The sequence below is a fragment of the Centruroides vittatus genome, unplaced genomic scaffold (assembly GCF_030686945.1).
Source record: "Centruroides vittatus isolate TY-2023 unplaced genomic scaffold, ASM3068694v2 contig_879, whole genome shotgun sequence".
Lineage (NCBI taxonomy): Eukaryota > Metazoa > Arthropoda > Arachnida > Scorpiones > Buthidae > Centruroides > Centruroides vittatus.
Window position 1 is genome coordinate 1,863,858 of NW_027122571.1, and position 24,743 is coordinate 1,888,600.

The 24,743-nt window shown below is 33.7% G+C and overlaps 1 protein-coding gene across 3 annotated transcripts in view; it reads right to left on the bottom strand.

Annotated features, from left to right (window-relative positions):
• The window catches only part of LOC136983249 (dynein assembly factor with WD repeat domains 1), a 60,041-nt gene extending 36,373 nt beyond the window's left edge, over positions 1 to 23,668 (bottom strand). For all 3 annotated transcript variants that reach the window (XM_067279946.1, XM_067279945.1, XM_067279944.1), the window contains exons 1-5: positions 23,531 to 23,668; positions 21,114 to 21,183; positions 15,094 to 15,185; positions 13,610 to 13,662; positions 11,545 to 11,603 (exon numbers count right to left, since the gene is read on the bottom strand). In XM_067279946.1, coding sequence (XP_067136047.1) covers positions 11,545 to 11,603; positions 13,610 to 13,662; positions 15,094 to 15,185; positions 21,114 to 21,183; positions 23,531 to 23,570 — 314 coding nt within the window. In that variant the 5' untranslated portion in view covers positions 23,571 to 23,668. The remainder of the gene's footprint in view (positions 1 to 11,544; positions 11,604 to 13,609; positions 13,663 to 15,093; positions 15,186 to 21,113; positions 21,184 to 23,530) is intronic.
• Positions 23,669 to 24,743: the final 1,075 nt, after the last annotated feature.

Genomic DNA, 24,743 nt, shown 5'->3' on the forward strand with positions numbered 1-24,743 from the left:
GCTAGCGATTCAGAATGTAATTGTGATATTAAAAATACATTTAGAGAAGTCTACAGTTTTTACTGGCTTATCGAACAAATGAATACGAATGGACCCTAGACCAGTGATTCGTAACAGGGGGCCGCGGTCCCTGGGGGTCCATAAGAAGTTTGCCGGGGCCGCCAAATTATGCAAAATTTCCTTCAGAATATAATAAAAAGAAAATTGATGTATAATCCGAATATCGTATTGAAAAGTGAAATAATAAAGATAAGTTTTCCTATTTAGTTTTTATTTATTTATTTTGTATTTCTTCCTACATACAACTTTGTTAGTACAGAAGAAATAAATGTAAATATGCTACTTACACCGCAGTATTTACTTCTTTTATTCCAAAGCAATTTTAAGAAACTATTAATGCTTGGAATTTTAAAAATAATTAGGAAAAATAGTAGGCTTTGAAAATTTAAATATTTTTGCAAAAGTTATGCAAAATCCTTATGACAAGTGGGCGTTTTAGTTTTAGTTTAGTTTTAGCATCGACATTGGATCGATTTATCGACATGTTTCTTATTTTATTTTCTGTTAAAAATTAATGAGTTTTCATGTTTAATTGTGAAGTTTGAATGTTATTTAAATAGATAATGAAATAATAAAATTATGATTTACATTTATTATATAAAAAATAAAGCAATAATAAAAAAATCAATTTATTATAGATAAATTATCAAATATAAATTATTATTAAAAAATGGGTGTCACAAAAAATTATGAAATATTTGGTGGATCGCGAATATAAAAAGGTTAAGAACCACTGCCCTAGACCATCACTGACGCGCAATTAACTGATTGCCCCTGGAAGTCGGCTTCTTACAGAAACACAGCTTCCCTGTCATCAAATGTCACGGCACGCCACTGTTAGATAGGTTGTCAAAAAATTCAGAAAATACATAGTAGTTGCAAAACAAAGGGCAATGCTTTGATTGCAATTAAGTATAATGATTACAGATTCCAAGAGTTCTAACTTTCCATAGACTAAATTGTCATATATGGGAATTTTTACACATGTCAAATTGCACACATGGAAATGTTCAAGTATCCAATAAATTAGACTAACAGTTCTACTTTTTTTGTGTTTCCTCTGCCTGCTCCAAAGCATGCATTCAATTAACATTGCACTAAACAGCAGAACACAAATGACTTACATGCAGTTATCTCACAAGTAGCAAAATTCTGTTTTATGACATCTAAGTTAGGGACATCACCCTGATAAACAAGACACCTTAAGTATACCCATAATCTAAAATCATATAGTGGTCAAGTCTGGTGACTACAGTGGAAATGATTGGCTAATCATTAATAAACATAATATAAAAGTTGCATATTCATAAAATTTTATATCTGCATTTTAGAAATTTCTTTAACATCAAAATTCACATATAGGGAATCTTGTTGAATGTCTCCCTGGTTAATATTTCGTTGGTACTGTGTTCTTTTATTTTTAATATCTAACTTCACAAAAATGTACTTGTTTCTCAATACCATATTTTTTTCAACAATGTTCACATATGAAAATATATATTTAGTTTGATACAACATTTTTAAGAAAATAATGTGTAAGAAAAGACTTGAGTTACATTCTAAATTGAACTGGTATAATATCAAAATCATATGTAGCTGTTTTGAAAACTGCACAAAGTGTCAACACTACTACTACTACTATAAAAGTTTAGAAGGCCGTACCTATGGCTTAGCCTTAGAAGAGAAGTGAGAAGAGGAAGAGGGGGGGGGGAAGATGGGGCAAGGACGATAGAAAAGTGTGAAGAGAGGGCCGTGAGCGGTAAGTACCGGGCAGAGATAAGAATGCCAAGATAAGCTTTTACAAAATGTGGGCCTAGGCCCACAGAGAACAGTGTGGGTGCTCCAAATTGGAGGTGACAGATGAAACCCGACAATTACAGTACACTTAACTAAAACAAGAACAAAATGCTCCTTCGAAGGAGAGGTAGCACACAAACACCAACTCGGAATGGACGAAAAACACCACGAAGCAAACGCCGTTACATGGAATTCCGAGTAAAGCACAGGTGGCAGATGAACATAAACTGACGAACCACTGTCTTGGGGGACCCTGAGTACTATGTAGGACTTACTACAGGTTCAGGGGTACAAGAAAGGTCGCGTGATGAACATTCCCCAGATGAGAACATAACATCCCCAAAGTGGGAGAACAGAGCCCGATAGTGAAGAGGCGCCCGACAGAACACTCGGTCCCGATAAACCGAACACAATGAGATAGCCTTTAAGAAGCCGAACGTGGGTGCAAAGACGAACACCCGGTGAGAGCCCCAGGGCTCGACATAACAGAACAATACCACGACAATACACGAAAAGCAAGCATTCGCGACAACCTTTGCTGACAAGTTCCCATCTTGGGAAGGTCCTGGGTGCCATATCGGACTTACAACCGGCACAGGATTACAAAAAGCCGCGTGTAGATCTATGTGGCAGGATCAGAGGAGGGACGCCTACTGGAGCGCTGGTTAGTACTAGGATGAAAGTTCGGAGATGTGATCCCTGTGTTGTAGATGAAGGTCTTGAAGGCAGTTGTTGTTTTCTTGTTGAAGAGAAAGTCCTTATTCTGACAGGGCCAATGGAACCCTTGGGAGTACATGACACTTTTCAGCTGGACACGGTGGGTAGAGTACACTGGGCAGTGGAACAGTATATGTTCTGGTGTTTCTTTCCCCTTCTTGCAATCACACATTCCGTTGCCTTTGTTCAAGAAACGTTTAAGGTAGTGTTTAAAGCCGCCATGCCCAGTGATGAACTGCGTTGTATGGAAGTCAGGAGTGTAGTGGTTCGCTTTGTTCCTCTCTTCGATGGTTGGGAAAAAGTCAAAAGTGCTCCTTCCCGTAGAACCAGTGGCCCACCTTTCTTGCCACCTACTGATAGTGAATTCGTGGAGCTGAGCTTTGACCCAGCTGAGTGGGACGAAGGAGAAGGTAGGTTCCGCTATATTACAGATGGCCTTCTTTGCTAAGAAGTCCGCTTTGTCGTTTCCTAGTACTCCGGAATGTCCCTTGGTCCAATGGAAAGAGATGTTAATGTTTTTCTTTTCCAGCAAGTTGGTCATAAGCGTGATGTCCTTAATAAGTTTTAGATTTGTGTTTAGTGCCTGGATCTGATGGAGCGCCACCTTACTGTCGCTAACCAAGGCTATCTTTTCCTTGGCTCCTTGTTTAACTGTCCTCTGGACGTATTTCAATGCGTTGGAGATTGCCAGGCTCTCGGCTTGATTGATCGTACAGAATGGACTTAATTTGAAATACGCCTGATGGATCACCCTACTGTTGTTGTTGAGGTGCACAAAGGCAGCCCCTACACCCATTGGGCCTTTCGACCCATCCGTGTAGATAGTGGTGCAAGTCTTCTCACGAATCCCAGAGTTAATGTCCACCACTGGGGGCACGGTGGCGGGGTGCACTAGACTGTAATCATTATATTTATCGATACCATTTTTGAGAATGTTTTCAGCTATGGTTTTAATCTGAGGCGGAGTAGTATTGCAGGTGACCAGGTGAGAAGGGAAGTGCTTGAGTTGGAATAACCAGTATCTACCAGCCGCCTTGAGGTCGAGAGGGATGGTGTTGGCTATCACTTGCAGCCCACTGGTCGGGGCCGTCCGATAGGCCCGACACACAGTAATGAGACAGCAGCGTTGAATTGTTTGGAGTTTTTTACTGATTTGTTGCCTACGGGTAGCATATCCCCAAACCTCGGCGCCATACAAGACAGCCGGCTCGATCGCACAATGGTAAATAAGAGAAGAACTTTTGTGGCTGAGGCCCCAAAGGTTCCTGCTAATGGACCTAAGAGCGTGCGACATGGTCACCGCTTTTTGCTTTACATAGTCCATGTGGGGCGACCAGGTCAATTGGCTGTCGACTTGTATTCCAAGATATTTGATTATGTCTGTACACCTGATTCTCTCATTCCGAATTTTTATTGATGGCTTTTTATTGAGCGGTTTCTTCCTTGGGAATACGATACAAGCACACTTATTGGTGTTGATGATTAATTTGTTTTTGACAGTCCAGTCCTGGATGTTGTCCAGCAGGGAATTCATTCCGCTTTGAATAACTTCTTGATTCCTGTGGTTCATCAGGATAAGGGTATCATCTGCAAACCCTATGATTTTGGCTTTCAAGTTGGAGTGAGCCTTATCCTGGATGTGAAGAAGACCATTGTATAGTATTATCCAAAGTAGGGGGCCCGAACTCGACCCTTGGGGGCATCCCCTAGTAATCTGCTTGATGACCATCTTGCCAGTTGGGCCCAACTGTGCTTGCCGGTGCGTGAGAAAGCTTCTATAAAGCCCAAGGATGTTAGAAGGGCAATTTATGTTTTTCAAGGCCAGAATGATGGCCGGCCACCAGGCATGGTTAAATGCCCCCTTAAAGTCTATGGCTACAGCCAGAGTATGTTGGTCTTTCTTCTTAGCCTCCTTTATGCTGTTGATTAGTTCCTGGAGGGCCAAATTTGTACCTTTCTTTTTTCTAAACCCATACTGCAGAGGGTGAAGGGTGTTGTTGAGTTCTGAATGATGTTGGAGCCTCCTAGCCATAAGGGAATCCAAAATTTTCCCCATTATCGATAAAAGCGAAATGGGTCGGTAGTCATTCGGGGTGTTTGGCTTGTCGCATTTCGGTATCAGCCTAATTTTTGCCACCTTCCACCTGTCCGGGAAGTGTTTCATTTGTAGGCATTTGTTATAAATTACCAGGAGGTGGGCTGGGATTGCCCTAAGAGCCCCTTTCGCCATTTGTCCGGTAATTTCGTCTGGACCCGGCGCCTTCCTGTTGTTTATTTTCCTGAAAAGGGTGGCAATTTCTGTCATTGAAAAATTTTTGTCAGTGATTTGTTTATCCTCTGTCATGCTGCACGTCCTGATGTGATCGTGGTACTGAGTGTCTTCGCTGGGGTTATCGTCAGGAAAGAGAGCATTAAGAACATAACTGTAAGTTTCCTCGATGCTTTTGGTATAATTCCCGTCTTCCTTTTTGACCGAGCAGGGAGTGTGTGCAGCTTTTGTTTTGTTAAAGGCTATATAGTACGGTATAGTCCATGGCCCTTTCTCACCCACCCTGTTGCAAAACTGTTTCCAAGATTGTGTTCTCGCCTCATTTATGGCCTGTTTGTACACTTTTTTGATTTTTAAGTATTCCTGACGTAGGTCCTCCTTACTGTTTCCGTTAGCCTTCCTGTAGCCTCTTTTTGCTTTTCTTGTTTTCTTCCTCAGATCCTGGAGGTGCGAGTTCCACCAGGCTGTTTTTGTGGTATGAAGTCTCTCCTTAGTGGCTAGCCGATATGCCATGTGTAAGGTATGGGTTAATTCTTCAATAGCGTGGTCCAGCTCCCCAGTGGTTTGGATGTTGATAAGAGGGTCAGGCTTCCAGAGAGTTTTGACCAAGTCTTCGTAGAGGTCCCAGTTTGTGTGCTTACTGATGGTGCAGATGGCAGGAGGAATGGTGCAGGCAAGTATTGTGAGGATGTAGTTGTGGTCACTAGGGACCATGTAGTCCAGAGTCTTGCAGGAGTGAACAGACCCCAGTATCCTATTGTTCCCTATGCAGACATCTATCCAACTCTCACCCTGGGCCGAAGAGAAAGTAGGAAGGGGGGAGGTGTTGAGAGAGTGGAAGTGGTTCTCCTCCAGAAATTCCCTGACGATTGTCCCCCGTGGGTCTTCCTTTTTAGCGAACCACAGAGGGGATTTAGAGTTGAGATCGCCTGCCAAAAGGATCTGGTCAGTCCCTAAGGCTCGTATAGTGTCTCGGACTTCCTGAAGGGGTCCGAGGATGGGGACAGAGGGAGGAAAGTATGCTGAGATGATGTAGCAGTTGAGGTTGCTTTGCTGAATACTAATCGTGGCATGGTAAGTACCGCTTAATTGCGGATGGAACTGAACAATTAAGTGGGGGTTGTAAACAGCCACCGCAGCCAAGGTAGGTCCTTGAGAAATGGCCTCGAAAACCCTGCATTTACCCAAGAGGGCAACCCTGTTTTTAAAAGTGTAGGGTTCCTGGAGAAGGGCGACATCAATATTTAGGGTAGTGACATCCAAGGCAAGCTGGGAAGTTGCGGCCTTACTTTTCTGTAAATTGGCCTGGAGGATGTGAAGATTGTGCTGGGGAGGGGTGATACAGGTGTTTGCAGTTATAGGATTGCTAGCTGTACTTGCTGTTGTAATGATATTATTGTCCATAGTTGGTTTGCATGATGGCCCTTGATTTCATTTTCTGCAGTGAGTACAATACCTATTGAGTATCAGTATATTTTGAAAGTTGTCGTCTATTTCATACAAATTTAAATTCTTGGGTATTGCTAGTTCTGAAGGGTTCCTCACATCATATCATCTGCTAAAACAGAAAGCCACAGTTTTCAACAGTAGTCAACCAATTTTAGAATTTACAGAAGTGTCAGAAACATTGTTAAAAATATATTGCAATTTATTCTTTATCATAAATTTTTGTCTACATTTTTTCTAACTAATTCTCTTTATTGTAGTGTGTTATTTATTTAATAATAAGTAATTCATATTCTGTATGCATGCAGACTGCATGTTATTGCATACAAAGTAACTATTTGTTATCAACTGTATTAATTGTTTGATAATTAAGAAGTAATGTTTTAAACATTTTACATTCTAACACTTTTGTTTATAAAAAAAAATCACATTGTAAGGAACTGAGTCCAAGCATTATTTTTATTTTATTATATTTTGTTTGGGGCTTATGTTTAGTTAGGACGAAGGTTCCCCAGCACTCTCTTATTAGTAACCAAAAAAGAAGATAAACCAACTCACAAAGGAATGAGCGCCGTAAGAAAAAAAATCTCGCGCACTTGCGCTGCCCAGCGGAAATAAACAGTCCGCAGAAAAAAATGGAGGGGGAAATCCCTACACTCACTAGCAAAGAAATACTTACTAAACCGTCATAACATCCCAGAAAATTGTGCTAAATACTTTGTAAATGGTTAGTAAGATTTTGTTGGAAAATTAAAGCTGCCAGAAAGAAACTTGATGTTAGAAAAACTAAGTATGTAAATAAGGGGAGTAACCTAGCTGAATTGTGACGTCACCTCACAGCATAAAACCAGCACGCCAACCAAAGAAGAACAAGGTGATTTCCAGAGCGAGGTGATTCCTGGTCGAAGTCCAGATTGAGAATTAGGCGATCCAAGGTGTTAAAGAGGAATTCGATTTGACAATAGCGAAAAGATTGAGGAAACAGGTTCCTAGTATAATGAGGTGACGGATAGATGTTTAGTTCGTAAGAGATTCTGTTCATAGTTCTTAAGTATTTGATTTGTCAAATTTTCAAAGGGAAATTAACCTTAAGTTAAGCTAAGTAGCTGAGTTTTATTGTCGGAGTAATGTTCAAAATAACCACTCAGTCGGTTTGACGAAAACACAAATTTTATATTTACAGTAAATGTACAAAGTAATCCAAATTAGAGTTACAATTAAATATGCACAGACCCTAGTCTGAACAACAACCGACTATTCCCGTACAAATTCATCGAAAGAACTCCTTACGAACAAACAGACTTGTAATTAACAAAACCTCCGAGTCAAGAACAAGTTCATACACAAACACGTAACTTCCCACGAGAGAGTTAGTTAGCACCTCGATAACGACGATCTCCCTTGATCCGACCCGATCCGATCACCTCCGATACGATCACACCCTCCCAGCCGATCGCGATACGAACTTAAATAGTCGACGGCGTTCGAACCCTGCTCCAATCAAATTTGAATGTTCCCGCAACGGCTGCCAACGGTCACTTCCCGCCGGCCAATCGTCCGATGGTTGACGATTCGAAACTTAACGGTTCTTCCCACGGAAGTTCCTAACGGTCGTTTCCAACGGCCGATCCTAACGACTTTTCCGTTATGACAGTTCGTTATAACAAACAGGTGGGAATCGCGCGTCTTGGCGATTCCATACCTTACAGTCGGGTTGACTTGTTGATTTTCGTTAATAAATTTTGTTTTGGATTATAGACAATTGTACATAGTTAAATTCGATTTACTAATTAAATATATTTGAACTTTTTGATTTGACTTGATATTTGTCGTTATTCTTACGGATATTTTCGGTGCACGCGTAAAAGCCCAGGCCTGGCAAACTAATCTCGAATCTGCATAAAGTACCCATTAGGTTAACGGAAGTTTTACCAGCCGCAGTTAGTGTCGGTTTCCTAAGATACTAAAAATAGTACTTTACAACATACCAAAATTTAATTTTAGCATAGTTGATCAGAATTTATAATTTGTTAAGACATGAGCATTTGTTACTTATATATAGACATTTTATTGAATCTTAGTTATGTTTCAGAATTTTCCTATTTAAAATAATGGAAAACAGACTTTTGGTTAACATTTTTACACAGAATGTCAAAAATTTTCAATAAATTACTGATATTAAACACAGAATTCATATATTTTAATCAGAATATTAACTGATATTGTTAATTTAACATTTTTCAAATTAGTTATTGAAGAATTAAATATTAAAAACTGAAATTAATAAATAGGATGTAACAAAACTGCCAATATTCAAGGGACAGATTTTAGGGTAAAAATAAACTTAAAATCCTCTAAACATTTCTCAAATTCAGCTTCATTTTTGAGATCTGGTCTGCCAAAAAATCATATCAGAAACCAATTTTAAACCTCCCATCAAACGATACTGCTATTTGTTTTCCACTTCTGTGTTGCCAACATGTACAAACTGAAGCTTTTTTTAAAATGTTAAAAATTGTTTTTGAATATGGTATGTGGAAATTGAACTTGTTTCCATATAAATATTCAGCTTCAATTGTTTTCATTAGAAGCAAACATCTGCTTTTGCAGAGAATATTTTGAGTAGTTCTCGTACATTATTCTGTTTAATTTTGTAAAAAACAAAATTATTATTATTGTCATTCAAAGTAAATTTTCATTGAAAAAACTTGCTTCTCAACTATATTTTTACTGTAAAGCAGATGGATACTGCAAAATCTTATACAGTAGTCACCACTGAACTTAGATCAGGCTGCAGTTAACATGCCATCCAATAGATAGGTTTTAAAAAAAGTAACTTTGATTCATTGCATGAATGTTTTACATAATTTAAAACAAATACAGTCAAACCTGTTTTTATGCGCTCTTTTTATGTGCGATTTTTTTAATGCGAATTTTTAATTTGTGCGGTATAGTTGGCGACTAGTCTCGTGCGATTCGTCATGTCTTACGTTGACTTATTATAGCTAAATAAACTTATTATAGCATAAATGCACTTATTATAGTAATATTATTGCATGAATATGCAAAAAATGAAATAATTTACTTTTTAAGTCAACAAAACACCACCTGGACAAAAATATGTAAAACAGACGATAGACCAGACGATGCAGTCAAGTGCTGACATCTGTTGTCAATAAATTCTATTTCGTACGGTTTTGAGTTATTTTCTATGTGAGACTTTTTTTATGCGGTCCCTGTTGACCGCATAAAAAAAAATTTTTTAATTGTGTCGCGAAAACTATTATTTACAGCCATTCGTGAAGTTTCGTGAGATTTTTTTTATGCGTTTTTTTTAATGCAGTCCCTATCCCCCGCATAAAAACAGGTTTGACTGTATACAGTAATTAATCTTTGTTTTTGCTAAATATCAACTTGATATCTTGCAAGTTTAACAAAATTGAGCCAGTCAAACTTGAGTCACAGGCATCAAAAAACATAGACCACTGTGTCACTGTGACATAGACCACTGCATATTTAATATTTTGTTGCATCACCTTTTGGCCAAAACACCTTCCATACATTTCAGAATGCTGTTGACTAGGTGTTCACATTCATCTGCAGTTATGGAATTGCAGATAGTTATGATGGAAGCTTTTAGTCCTTCAGCTGTCCGAGGGCATGTTTTTCACAGATGTCTCTTCATAATGTTCCATACATTCTCAATTGGTGAAAGATCTGGGCTGTTGGATGCCAAGGAAGAACTTCTATGTTCTTTTCTGCAAGCCACTGTTTTGTTTTTCTGCTTGTATGACACGTGGCCCCATCGTGCCAAAAAATGCAGGTTCTATTTGAATATAACTTTGCTATGGACGGAAAGTAAAGCGGATGGATACTGCAAGTAAAACCGTTGTAGAATGTTAATGTATTTCTCTGATGCAAGTGTTCCATCAACAAATGTCAACTGACCCATACCACTGGTGCTTATATACCCCCAAACCATGATGCTGGCAGGAAATTTCGCTGAATGGTTTAACAACGCTGGATCATTAGCTTCTTTGTCAGATCGAATGACATGTTTGCTTTTGTCTGTTGCTGATAATTCAAATTTTGATTCATTAGACCCCAGGATTTCATGCCACTTTTGTTGAGACTAGGAAAGATGTTCTTTGGTCCACTGTACCCGTTTCTTTTTTTGATTTGCTGTTAACAAAGATTTTTCACATGCTGCATAGAACCGGAAATGCATTTCTTGCAGTCTCCTGCATGTTGTCGAAACATATATTCTTTCCAGTTGTATCATTTCATATTGTAGTTACAACCAACCACCATGCCACAGCATGGTGGTTGTTTTTTACAATTTTTTTCAAACTTCTATCATCAACTTTTGAAGTTTTTCGCTGATGTCCAGCAGCTTTGTTAGGAATAACATGGCTGTGGTTAGTGTAATGAACAATAATCTGGTGCACTGTTCTCTTACTTAGTATTAGCTCTTTACTAATAGCTCTTTCAGATATGCCACGACTGTGTTTAGCAATGATAGCATTCTTTAAATCTTCTGAAACAGCTTTTCTTCTGGCAATTGTAAAACTAAAAAAGAACCTTATATCATTCACGGGCTACTGCTTACTGCAGGCTAAAGTGAGGCTAAAATAATCAGTTGTTTCAGAAATACTGCAATCGTAACATTATTTAAAATGCAAATTATTAGCTGGTCTATGTTCATTGTTGGGAGTGACACAGTGGTCTATGTTTTTTGATGCCTGTGATTCAAGTTTGACTGGCTCAATTTTGTTAAACTTGCAAGATATCAAGTTGATATTTAGCAAAAATGAAGATTAATTACCGTATATTTGTTTTAAATTATGTAAAACATTCATGCAATGGATCAAAGTTACTTTTTTTTAAATCTATCTATTGGATGACATGTTAACTGCAGCCTGATCTAAGTTCAGTGGTAACTACTGTAGTATATAAAGTTTTATTTACATTTATTACAAAAGGCCTACTTAGACAACATTTATTTACCTCAGTTAGTTTACAATTGTAAAAAAATAAAATTACTTTAAAAAGATGAAATACTAGTACTAGTACTTTGGCTGAGAATTTGAAATGAGCCTTTTATGGTAGGCCAGATCTTGAAAACAAAGTGGAATATGAAAAACATTTATAGACAATTTTAAGCTTATTTATGACCATAGAATCTATCCCTAAAATATTGGCATGGAGCTTTGTTACACCTTGTATATTAAACAATAATAAAAATTAATACTTACTTAGTGCCATCTTTTTTAAAAGCAACATTTGTTAATGGAAGAATATGAGCTTTTAATACCTTAAACAAAAAAATTAAAAAAAATACAAATTAAAATAAAACAAAAAACAAAAAAATAAAAATTTAAGTCTAAAAATAAGTGAAAACTGTTCTAAATGTTCTATAATTATTTATTATATTAATATTAAACAGATTAAATTAAATAGAATTGCAGCACTGTAAGTTAAATAATTGTATTTTGTCAAATTATGTAAATTTGTATAAACCCGCATTACGACTAGATGTAGACACGGCTATCAGTGTTATGTAATGTTAAGTGATACGTTGTATAAAGGTTCTTAAAAGTCTATTAACCTGTATTCTTCTAATCAAAGTGCTGCAAATACAAAAAACCTTTTTATAAAGTGATTTTAATCCTAAACCGTTTGGAATATCTTTTAAGGAAATTAATTTCCAGGAACGTAATTTTAATACTGGTGTACTGTATCGGTTAACTATCTACTGTTACTAGTTTATATTTATGAGTTGGTTGTTTGTCTGTAAATTAGGTGCAAGTAAATTCTGCACTGGCAAAACCTGTTTTATTTATACATAAAGTTTTTAAAAGCTTTATATTTATAGCTTATTGTAAAAAGAATAATAGGAGGAAAAAAAATTCTTAAGGTATGTAAAAAACTTTTTATAGATTTCTATAATATGAAAAATAAAACGTAAATTTATAAAATTTGTAGGAACACTCCAAAACTAAAAATAGATGTATAATATTACGCCAATCCTGTGAATGTATATTCTTTCTGTGTTGGAAAAGTGCTTATGGTACGTCACGAGAAAAGAATTATTAATTTAATTAAAATATTTTCTATGTTAAGATATTATAAGAAAATGGATTTATGTATAATCTTTTGATATTTAGTTGACTGAGGAGGGGCAGTGCCCAAAACGTGTTATCGTATTTGTAACCATATCAACTAAATAAAGATGAATTACCGCCAAGTGTTGAAACGGTAACACACCTTGTGTTAGTGAATCAAAAAAATTAAAATTAAATGAATTCATTTTTTTGCACTGTAAAATTTCAATTTAATTCTATAATCATAAAATGAAACTTCTTCCTCTACCACAACATTAAGAAAAAAAATTAAATTAATAATACGTTAAGATATTTAGATTCAATTTAAGAAAATATTGAGATATATGTGGTATGATCCAAAAGTTTGGGGACTGCAGTAATCTATGACAACAAAGGAATTGTTCATTCAAAATTTATTCCTGAAGGCAGAACAGTAAACAAGGAGCATTATCTAGACATTTTACGTCATTTGAAGGAATCCATTCATTGTAAATGGCCACAGATCTGGCGAAGTGGAGACTGGTACTTTCAGCATGACAATGCACCTGCACATCGGTCCCAAATGGTCACACAGCCAAAACTCAAATTAATGTGCTTCCACACCACGCCTATTCACCAGACATAGCTCCGTGTGATTTTTATTTGTTTTCATCAATGAAAAAACATTTGCAGGGACGCTGTTTTGTGTCATCAGATGAGATGAGAGCAGCATTGCAGAAAGCCTTACGGGAGGTTTCAAAAAATGGCTAACAGCAGTGCTTCCAGAAGTTATACGAGTGCTGGCAAAAATGTATCATCACCCAAGGTGCTTACTTTGAAGGTGGTTGTGCATTGGCAATATAAACTTTTTAAGGTAAGGAATTTCATGCCAAGTCCCCGAACTTTTGGATCGTACTATGTATATCTGTATTAATGTAGAGCAATTAAATTAGAAAAAAAATTTTAAATCTTCATTTGCTAATTAATATCACTGGAAATAAATCATTTTCTCCCTATAATAATTAGTTATTCAACATATTAATGAAATAAAAATAAAATTTACTTTAAGCTTCAATTTCATAAAAATAAAATACCTTATACTGAATAAATTTGTATGATTTATTAATTAATAAATAAAAATATGAATATAAATTTTATTATATAAATTATGTTAAAACAACATAATTATTAAATATTATTTTAATAAGAAAACTAATTATTACTGTTTGTTCATTACCTTATATAAATGATAAGTATGATATTTTCCTTCTAGTAATTTGCATTTTAAACCTTTTAATTGTATTAAGAATAATAATAACAACAGTATTTATATATAAACATATAATTACTAATTTTTCAAAATTACAAATTAACTAAATTTAAATCAATTCATCTCTAAGAATTTATTACTAAGAACTGCTAACAATATTTATCAAATTTTTGGGCTGCAATTTAAAAAAATTGTAGACCTATAAATTCCCAGTCATCCATCTGTCTGTTCGTCTCTCCTTAATCTTGAGAACGGAGTTAAATAAATGAAAGCTGAGACCAGAAGTGGAAACCTTAGGGGCAGGAGACCCAATTAACTATATATGAATTTCCAATGCAAACCAGAAGTAATGTTATTTCAATTTAAAAATGTTCTCCTAAAAGGAGTTAGATAGATGACTGGCATGACTATTCTAACAGGAAAAGTATGATGTTCACAGGCAAGACATTACTAATTTGAGATAGAGAGCATATATTTTAAATTAAATAAATTAAAAATATGATTAAAAATTGCAGCCTGGCATTACAATGATATCACAATAAATATTTGCTCATTAATTATAAATTATAAAAACTACAAAACTCCAATTCTCAACTAATTCTTACAAATATACTGTTTTATTCAGGAAGACACTCCCAAATGCATTGTTTCTTATAAATTATGCACTATCAGCTGTGCTCCATCCACAGAATTTCATTATCCATAAAATATCAAATTCTTTACATAAAACCCCTGTTTTTTCTGCATTGTTTCTTATAAATTATGCACTATCAGCTGTGCTCCATCCACAGAATTTCATTATTCATAAAATATCAAATTCTTTACATAAAACCCCTGTTTTTTCTTTTAATTACCATTATTTCCAAAATTCTTTTTATATGTCCAATTTTGGAAACAATGATAATCAAGAAAAAAAAAGAGGTTAAATGTAAAGAATTTGGTATTTTATGACTGATAAAAACTTTAAGATTCTAACAGCTCTAAAATCACTTGTTTTAAAGAAAACAATGTATTTGCAAGGTGTTTCCAAATAAAGTAGTGTGTTATGATGATAAATTATAAATATATTTAGTTACCACAAAAAAGTTATTTTTGACTGCAAGGGAAACTTTGTGGCATTACATTAGTATGACTTATTTTGAATATGACAAGTTTATATCTATTTCAAAATTTATTGTATCTAAGATACATGAAAGATTACTACAAGTAATGAGGTAAAAAATTGTGACAATTTTTTTTATAATATTATTTAAACAATAAATTAAAAATTAAGAACTCTAATATGTGTAAAGAAAGTGGAATGTTAAATCTTCCTAAAATGACAGCTAACAATTTATTTGGTCCAATAATCCAGTAATTAACATTAAAAAAACTTGAAAAGTGTCACAAAGTCATCCCGATTTACAGTATATAAGATTATAATCATAAAGCAAACAGAGAACAAAGGATACTTTTTATTAATGTACAAAGTTGATTCTTCAAATAGAAATTAATATGTGGCTCCTGTTGCAAAATATCTTCAACAACAGAGTTTGTATTGGAACTAAAGAAATATAACATCATATTTCCAAATCCTTTAAAATTATTATTAAAATGGTCCATAATATAAACTTATATACAAGTATTAAATGCTGTATCAATACTAAATTTAAAATTTTAAAAATTCTTATCTGAATATGGTCATAACAATAGATTTTACAACTTCTTCAACTATATTTTCATGATTTCAGTTTCAACAAGTTTCAATCTGGTCAAAATAATCATGCTAATTTTATGGTTATGTTATCTGATAACAGAGCTATATTAATGCATGGCCATATCTAGCCATTTCAGGGGACTCATCTTCTTAAGGTTTTAGCTCACTGTTCATTATTAACATTTTTGTTCTATATTTGATTTTCTATTGTGCCTTTAAAGAAATTGACCTCAAAAGTGCTTAAAAAATGGCTGTTTATAGCTTCTTTACATTAAATTCTTGTAATATCACCTATTTTTATGCATAAATAAAACTATTATATGTCAAATGAAAATCTCAATAACATAATGGAAATTATCATCATCATCTTACTTATAAAATAATTATTGCTTTTATGCTAACTACTCAATTCTTAAAAACATTTCAAAAAAGTAAATAAATAACAAATAGAAGTATTGTTTTTACAAGTTTAATAAAAATCTGGTTTATATACTTTACAACTGAAACTTTGTCCACAGCATCAATATACAGTAATGGACAAGTCAATATTTCTGTATATGGTAGAGTCTGCTTTTATTTGTGGTTACAAATCTGCTGAAATAAGGTAAAAATACATCTAGACCTGGAGAAAATGTGCAAACTGCATGTTTTCTCTAGGTCCATTATCGAGATCTGTTCTAACGTGATTCTACTGTATAGTAATGGACTTTTCAATATAACAGATAAGTCCATAATAATCACAATAAAACAGACTCATTATAAAGGACCAATTGCTTTGTTCCTGTGGTGGTCTGTTATAGTGAGCTTTTAATGTATTATAGAATAGCACTTAAATAGAGAAAGGAGAGTAAATATTATTAGAAATATTTCTTGTTGAATAGATTAATATACATTAAAACTTCAATTTATCAACATCATTTGTTCACCCCTGAAATTGGTACTAAATTGAGAATGGCATTACCAGATATGATAGTGTAGAATGTGGGACACTCATCAAAAAAAAAAAAATCTTTTATTTTCACAAAAATTAATAAATTACAAAAAAATAGTCTCTTTTCTCATATCATAAAAATAAATGACTATATGAATAATAATCACAAATTATATTACATAAATATTTAAATATACAAATAATCATATTATTTATTTATACTTTTCTGCATTATGAATTTTTTTTAAAAGTTCTTCATTTTTTGAAATGTCAGTACAAAATTTTTCACAGCAAATGGAATAGTTGCACTTAACTGACAATATTGCTTTCAAAATTTCTAGACCCAACTGTGCTTTTTCTGTGGTCCAAATCTTATTCATTCCCCAAAAAATTTGTTCAGTAGCAGCATTGATGTCTAGCAAGCACAATGCAAATTCAATCATTTTTTTTAATATTCTTGAAAGATTTGTTGTTCCTGTCAAAATGATTAAATATTTCTGTCTATATCACATCAGTTGATTGTCTCATTCCAAGTGTTTATTTTCGTACTATCCGTATATTTTTTGTATGCGATATCCCATCAAAAAGTTCCATTTATTATCAACAATGAATAAATAGATTTTATCACAAAATTATGAAATGTAATCAAAACTTTTCTGTACAGTTTGCCAATTAAAATCATTTTTAAGACTGATCCACTTAAAACAATCAATGTCTTCAAAGTTGGATAAACAAAGGTCTAAATACAGTTTTGATAAAAATTGTCGACATTAGATTTAAATAAAGTTGTTTCATAACTGTGTCTAGACCAACCATTTTCTTCCAAATTTCTTAATTGATTGCATAGAGTCAGTGGTAGATACTACATGTCCATTCTTTCTTTTAATTTAAATTTTGAATTTTCTATTTCAGTAATAGATTCTATAATAGTAATATTATTGCCTTCAATAGTTGTCCCAATATTATGAAAAAATGCTGCTTGATTATACATGAAATACAGCCATGCTTCTGAGCTATCATATTCAAAGAAATTTTGCAAAACCCTTGTACAATTGTCAATAGATAAGAAATATGATTTTAAAGGAAAATACAGTTTTAAAACTCTTTCAAATCTGCATTCTCACAAAAATCTTTTAATAACTCCACCCTTATAATAAATACATAAAAATGACTATAAATTTTGATTATGATGCCCTCAGTGTCAATAGAAGTTGATCTGCTACTGACTGAATAGTATTGTGCACTATATGTGCAACACATCCTACACCAATAATTGGCTTCTGAAGATGGTCCTTTAGCTTATGATATACATTATTTGTTCCTTTTCTTAGCAGCCCACCAAAATATACATTTGCATTATCATCACAAACTGCTACAACTTTACTCTCTAAATTATTTTTCTTTAACATTTCAATAATTGAATTAGAAATTATTTTGGAATTTTCCCCTGGAAATGATAAAAAAAATATCTAAAAGTTTTATTTGTACACCTTGTTTATAACAAAAAAATAAATTAATAATGAAAATAATTTGATTTCCTTATGGTTTGATGAATCCATAAATATTGTTACAAAATTGGTATCATTCAAAGTTTTCAAAACCTGATCCATCGCATAGGGTGCAAATATATGTTTTATAATCGCTTCAGTTTTTGTCCGAGCGCAGGTAAACTTTGGTTCAAATAATGTATGAATAAGTTTAGACATACAGTCCATTGAATGAAATGTTTGATTATGAATTATAGTATGATATGCAAAGATTGCTTTGGCTATTGCTAATTCTTTCTCTTTTGAACCGAATTCAACTTTGCTAAAATAAGTACTTAATTTTGTTGAAGACACCACAGCAAGTAATGAACATTTGTGTTTATCTGACAAGATATGTCTTGTAATGTCATTTTTATCCCCTGAACCAATCAAAAAGTCACTGTTACACACCTCACAGTGAACGCTGCTCTCAATTTTGCTCTTTTCAAAAAAGGAAATTTATTTTGTAATTCTTCTGTAAATGTACTGTACATCATTTCTTTGACATGATATCTAAAATTACTTTTTTTAAATGAAAATTTATATTCTAAATAATATTAAAATGAAATATGTACTTTTGTTTTAAAACAACAAACTTAAACACTAAAAACAATAAATGACAAGGTTAGGGTCTCAAAAATGACAAGTAAAACTTAAGTAAGAGAGACTAGTGCCATCTACGAGGGTAATCCCAAAAGTAAGGTCTCCTATTTTTAAAAAAATACAAAGAAACGTTTATTTTCAATAATGTTTACATCATTTTAAAGCTTGAACATTTATCTATTTTTCTACATAATTTCCATTTTGGTCAATGCATTTTTGTAGGTGCAATGGCTGCCCATGTCATACCAGCTCACTGCCATGTCATGTTAAACCGAGTGAAATTCATCGCCAATTGGCGGAAGTGTATGGTGATTTGTGCATGAATGTCAAAAACATCCACAAGTGGTGTAGGGAGTTTGCAGCTGATTGTATTGAAATTCATGACAAAGGAAAAAGTAGGAGACTCTCAATTTCCGACAAGACAGTTGCAAAGGTTGAGCAAATCATGCATGAAAATTAGCAGATTACTCTGGACGATCTCCGCATTTTGGTTCTCAAGGTTTCCATTCATAGGATTTTAATGGAAAAGTTGCAATATCAGAAGGGGTGTGCAAGATGGGTCCCATGACATGACATGGGCATACAAAAACTGCCACAGAGCTTACAAAAAGGCATCGACCAAAATGGCAATTATGTAGAAAAATAGATAAATGTTAAAGCTTTAAAATGATGTAAACTAGGGTTTCTCATACGGGATCTCAGGATCCTGGCTGTTTTTTTAACCTGGGAAATTCCTTAAAAGTTGCTTTTTTCTTTTTTTGTGTTAAGATTGAAGAAACTTTGCAAATAGAAAGTATAATTAACTCATAAACTGTCAGAATACATTTGTATTTATTAATTTTAAGCCTGCTTATTAGTTTTTTAAATTTTTGCTCATTATGTCATCTCACAGATTGTCAATAATCAATATGTATTTGTGACAGAAGGAAAGAATTTTCAGAGTCCTGTCACAAATACATATTGATTATTGACAATCTGTGAGATGACATAATGAGCAAAAATTTAAAAAACTAATAAGCAGGCTTAAAATTAATAAATACAAATGTATTCTGACAGTTTGAGTTAATTATACTTTCTATTTGCAAAGTTTCTTCAATCTTAACACAAAAAAAGAAAAAAGCTGTAATATCTTGAATAATTGTGCCGATGCTGTCTTAATTTTAACCATGCCCAGTGGCTTCAATAACTGCATTATGCCAGGTTGTGCAAATTGGGCAAGGATAGAAACAAGTACAAAGTCTGCAAGTATGAAGTTTTTCTTCATAAACCTGATTATTAAAGCTGAATGAACTGCCGAATTATCGAGCTATAAGCTTGATACCGCTATTAAAGCAGCCAAGGTAGACAAATCAAGAATACTTGAGAACAAAAGAAATACTGCAATGCATCTCAAAAACTAACTAGAAATCTTCTGGTGAAAAAGCACGTAATATTTGTCTTCTCTTAAATGCATTAAAGATGATTCCACCCACATCCATTAAATTGGAAAGGGCATTCCCAGTAGCGGGACTTTTCATTATTAAAATAATAACAAGATTGAATGATCAGAGTATTGACCATCTTTGGTTTTTAAAATCTTATAAAAATTTACAATAATATTTTGTATTATGTTTTATTTAAATAATGAAAATTACCTTCTAAGTTAGAAGTTTGATCTAAGTTCATTTTTTCTTTAAATTTTCAACTCAATTCAAAGGCATTTTTGTTGTAAGCAGTTTCCAACAAACTTTAATAAATTTTTTCTATTTGTGAAAATTTCTGCACAATTCAAAGGTAATTTTAATATATATCTTAGACAACATTATTAATATGATTTTGGAGGTTGCAGAACGTATTAAATTACTTTAAAAAATGAAAAATAATTATATTGTTTGATTTCAAGATATTTTTTATGTTTTAAAAATAATTAATTATATTTCGGGAAATCCCAGGATACCAGGATTCAGTTCACTTTTTTCCCAAAATCCTGGGACAAGCAAAAGACTGGGAAACGAGAAACCCTAATGTAAACATTATTGAAAATAAACGTTTCTTTGTATTTCTAAAAAAATAGGAGATTTGGGTTTACCCTTGTAGAATCAAAAAGCTGAAACAGCAATGTTCTGTCACTGTAAAAGAGTTGGAGAGACATTTCATTTTCTGTGCATTGTCCCATGCAAGACAATTTTCAATGCGAAATTAATAACTTAAATGCGGGACAGTCTTGCCTATTGTGGGATGTCTGGTCACTTTACATTAAACTCAAGTATCACAAACAATATATAGAGTAATGAGATCTATATGTGTATTTGAATTCAAGAGTTTGAAACTCACATGCTATATTTAGCATGTTACTTTCAAATCAGCTACTGAAAGGCTGTTTAACACATGATAATAGTGTCACTTGCAATATAAAATTATATATTTAGTAATTCACATATACTGAGGGTTTTCTACTTAATATTTATAAGGAAGGTCCTTTAAGTTTTTAGTGGTGCTTTATGAGGATAGCTATATAGAAGCAGATATCAAGATTTAATTGTATTTTCTTCAAATAAAATAGAGATATGAAAATTTATTATCAATATGCTAATTTTCATTTGCATATTTGCATGATATTTTTAAAAATTATTATAATATTTACATCTAATTATTATTATTATTATTAACAAGATATTATTGTTATTTAGTAAATAATTAAAAAAAAATTCAAAACTAAAATTATTTATCAAATACTCAGATCTAAGATCCAAAAGATCTATGCTACTGATGGGCTGACTTGCATCATCATATTCTACTGCAATTCCTGTAAATATTAAAACATTTATATTTATATAACAAATATAATTCAACAGTTAGAATAAAAGCCAGTGATACCAATATATTTGAATTAATATTTCATTACAAAGCAAAATCAGTAAGTTAATAGCATTCCATAAATTAAAAGTAAAAATACAATTTTGTTACATAACTGAAGACATGAACAGATGAAGGTGTTAACTTACTATCATTCAAAACCTGATTGTCCTAAATAGACAAAGGTTTGATGTATCTGTCTCTCATATACCACCATCAAAACATCTCAAAAATTAAACAATAGTGTAATACTCTGTAACACACTATTTCATGGATATATTTACATCAAAATAATTACATAATATAAACTTGAACATCAATTCATTCAAAACTTTGATTTTGCAACATAGCACCTTCATCACTCACATCTTCAATTCAAGAACACAAAAAGTTTCATAACAATCTAACAGTCTCACAACCTTTTTAATCAGTGAATACTAATGCAAATCAAGCTAACATTTTTGGCTGTTTTAAACAGGAACATTCGGACTAATGTACATTTCTAATAAATGAAAAAGTATATATCATTCACAAATATAAAATCAAACATAAAATTAAAAATGAATACATCAATGTAATTGGTTAAAAAATACCCATAAATCTGTACCAGAATACAGCTAACCGTTTTATTTGGGAAATCCTCATACCACACTTCCCAAGCCCATGCGATCGTACCTGTCTTTAAAATGTATTGACGTGCCCTTGCTTGTTGACATATATTTCTAAGCATTCCAAATGTTTTAGGATGCGGTCCTTCGGGACCAATCTAGCCCCCTTCTATTATCTGAATTCACCTCAACCCCTTCTTTCGACGCAAAAATGGCTAGGGCAGTAGAGAACCTTTTCTTACATCATGCCGACGCTCCGCAGCCCTACATCTCACCGACTACTCGGTGGCACGTATATATTCAAACACCCAATTGGTCCTGCCACACAGGTATACTATATATCCTGGTTTTGTTTGAATTCGTGTTTGAGAACAATATGTAACAATAACAAAATTAAAGATGAATAACTTTCAATTGTAATATTTTGATAGTGTATGCCGAAACAGAAGATCAACAAAATTTACTTCATTACATTTAAAATATTAAAGAATCAGTGTCACATGGGAATTTTGACATTTAAAATAAAATACAAATATATTGTAACATTTAAAAACACCAGCAGAATCAATCACCAATGAATTGATGTAAGAGCAATGAAACTTAAATAAATGAATTTGAATGCTTATTATCATAACTTAAAATTTTGAGTAAAAGTCCATTTATTCATTTAAACTTTTCTAATTTGGTTAAAACATTTCTCTTTTTCAGAGTAATTTGTTTTATTTATTTATTTATTTTTAATTAATCTGAACTTAGTTGAGTTTCCTAGAAAGCACAGATTATATAACACAGATAAATTGATTATTAAAGTTCATTTCATAAAACATCAAAACAAAAACTTAAAAGGAAATTTACCTATTTTCAAACTAGTGTTATGACTTATTATATTGTTTACAATTTTCCATATTTGGAATATACGCGCTTCGTCTACACGTCATCGTGACGACATACAATCAAGATCTATTTCGTCATCAAATAAATCTAGAGTTTTAAACCGTCACAGATTATGTGACGGTTTAAAATTTAATTATATTAATTATAATAATTTGAAATACTGTATATAAATATTAATTTACATAAAAGCACATCGTCACACTCCATTGTCCATCACGATGACCGGATGACCGGATGGCCGAGTGGTCAAGGTGGAAGCGTACCGCTCTGGAGGACCCGGAATGGGTCGAAAAATCTCCAGAAATTTTTCGGGGTGTTCCTTTTTTTTAAACTCTTTTCGCCTTGTGAGCACTAAGAGGGCCTCTTTTAGCAAGCCTATTATGGGTTCGGCCAGACCCACAATGGGACAGCCGGGGTGAGGGACGGGGCCCGACATATCCGGTCGGATTACTCCCCGAAAAATTCCTGGGGATTTCTCGACCCGTCTGGATTCGATCCTTGGTCCCCAGAGCAGTAAGCTGCTTTAAAAGTTGATTAATTAACGAAAAGGACCTTTATCATGGATTTGAGTAAGCCCACAATAGAGACAGCTGGGTGATAAGGAACGAGGATGAGCATGAAAAGTTTTTGAGGGACCTTCAGCGCGGCAGCTAACATCTTTACTGGCTCTAGTCAAGTAACATTAATTTAACTCCTTGTTTGCACTTGTTTTCAATGAACCCGCATGACGAAATTTTATTCAAAATCAAAGAAAAAAAGAATTAACATATTTTGTAACTTAATTTTTCAATTTACCTGGTGGATAATAACGTAAAAGAAATCGTTTAACTTTCATTTTCTTTATATGAAAAATAGAACAGAATAAAACGAACTAATTTGAATAATGTTCCAATAATCGTCAGAGCACGCTTAACGAATCTTGATCAGGATGCTATTATGCTCAATGCAAGCAAGATTCAGCGTGTCTGACGAATGAAGAATAGAAGTTTTTTTTAAAAAAAATACAATATTGTCTTATAAAATTATCAGTTTGAACGAGTACTTATTGTACAATTCACTTTACTATTATTTTATTTCTTATATCCAGGGCTTTTTTTTTTTTTTTTTTTTTAACTCTTTCCGCCCTGTGGGCACTAAGAGGGCCTCTTATAGACGGCCCATTATGGGTTCGGCCAGGCCCACAAAGGGGCGACCGGGTGGTGAGGGACGGGGCCCGACATATCCGAACGGACCACCCCCCGAAAAATTCCTGGGGATTATTCGACCCGTTCGGATTCGATCCCGGGTCCCTCAGAGCGGTAGGCTGCCACCTTTACCGCTCGGCCATCCGGCCGTCTATATCCAGGGCTGTGGAGTCGTATAAAAATCTACCGACTCCGCATCGACTTTGCCTTACCATCCGACTCCGACCAGGGTGGGACTTGTTACCAAAATAGGCCCAGGAATTCTGATGTTATCACATGATCTCAATAAATAGAGTTCTAAGAAAGATAGAACGTAGAAACTTTATTCCAAAGCTAAAAGACTTTTCTAAGTAATGGCATAGTGACCATAGTCAATTTATAAATACTGTATGTATTCGATAATTTTACTTTCCCGGCTTTTATATATAAGAGAGGGAAAGTGTAGCGATGGTCAAAAATGACCCCCCCCCAAATTTTTGCATTTTTGAACTCGGGACATCTTGAAATGTCGAGATACGCAAAAGACCCGGAATGCTTTTTTCTGTATGTATGGATACAGACTGTGTGGAGGGCAGAGTTTTGTTTACCCTGTTTAATAATTTCTGTGGTTTTTGAATCGGAGTTGGATGGTTTAACACAGGAGTTATTAAGCTTCAAAGTGGTTGAACTAAATTGTGCTCCCCACACACATTCTAACATTCGTGCATACAGAAAAAACTTTGAAAGTTTTCGCACTTCTCTACGTTTTAAGGCTTCCCGAGTCCAACAGTAAAAATCTGGGAAAGTCATTTTTTTTCCTTTGTTATAGGCCTATACTGTATAAC